Raw genomic sequence first — 384 nt, 5'->3', positions numbered from 1 at the left:
AACGAAAGTTAAATAACATTACCCTATTTTCTGAAGAAACCTTCACATGCTACCCATCTTTTCCCTATCCTCGCCCCCCCTCCCACACAGACACACACAATGAGGAAGGAAAAGAGAAACAAAATAGGAAGAATTATTTACAGTTTTTCCCTGTACTTGTTTAGTCGTCGCCATGAAAGCAGTTCGAAAACTAACTGTTCTATCGGCTCTGATCAGCTTGTATTTTCTGGTATGTAAATATTTCTTTTGTATATAATTTAGTAGTTCTGTTAGACACGCCTGCCATATGTCAAGCAGTGGCAATATAATCGCATATTATTGCGAAATTCAGTTAGGTCATATGATCACTCATAATCTCTGCGGAAGCGTAGAAACAGTTGGTTG

General features: G+C 38.3%; 1 protein-coding gene across 1 annotated transcript in view; it reads left to right on the top strand.

The window, feature by feature from the left end:
• Window positions 1-165: 165 nt before the first annotated feature.
• The window catches only part of LOC119590652, a 3,167-nt gene continuing 2,948 nt past the window's right edge, over window positions 166-384 (top strand). The window contains exon 1 of the mRNA XM_037939327.1: window positions 166-229. Coding sequence (XP_037795255.1) covers window positions 173-229 — 57 coding nt within the window. The 5' untranslated portion in view covers window positions 166-172. The remainder of the gene's footprint in view (window positions 230-384) is intronic.

This window comes from Penaeus monodon, chromosome 27 (genome assembly GCF_015228065.2).
Source record: "Penaeus monodon isolate SGIC_2016 chromosome 27, NSTDA_Pmon_1, whole genome shotgun sequence".
Taxonomy (NCBI): Eukaryota; Metazoa; Arthropoda; class Malacostraca; order Decapoda; family Penaeidae; genus Penaeus; species Penaeus monodon.
Note: the sequence above shows the minus strand (reverse complement) of the source record. Positions and strands in the feature narration are given on the sequence as shown.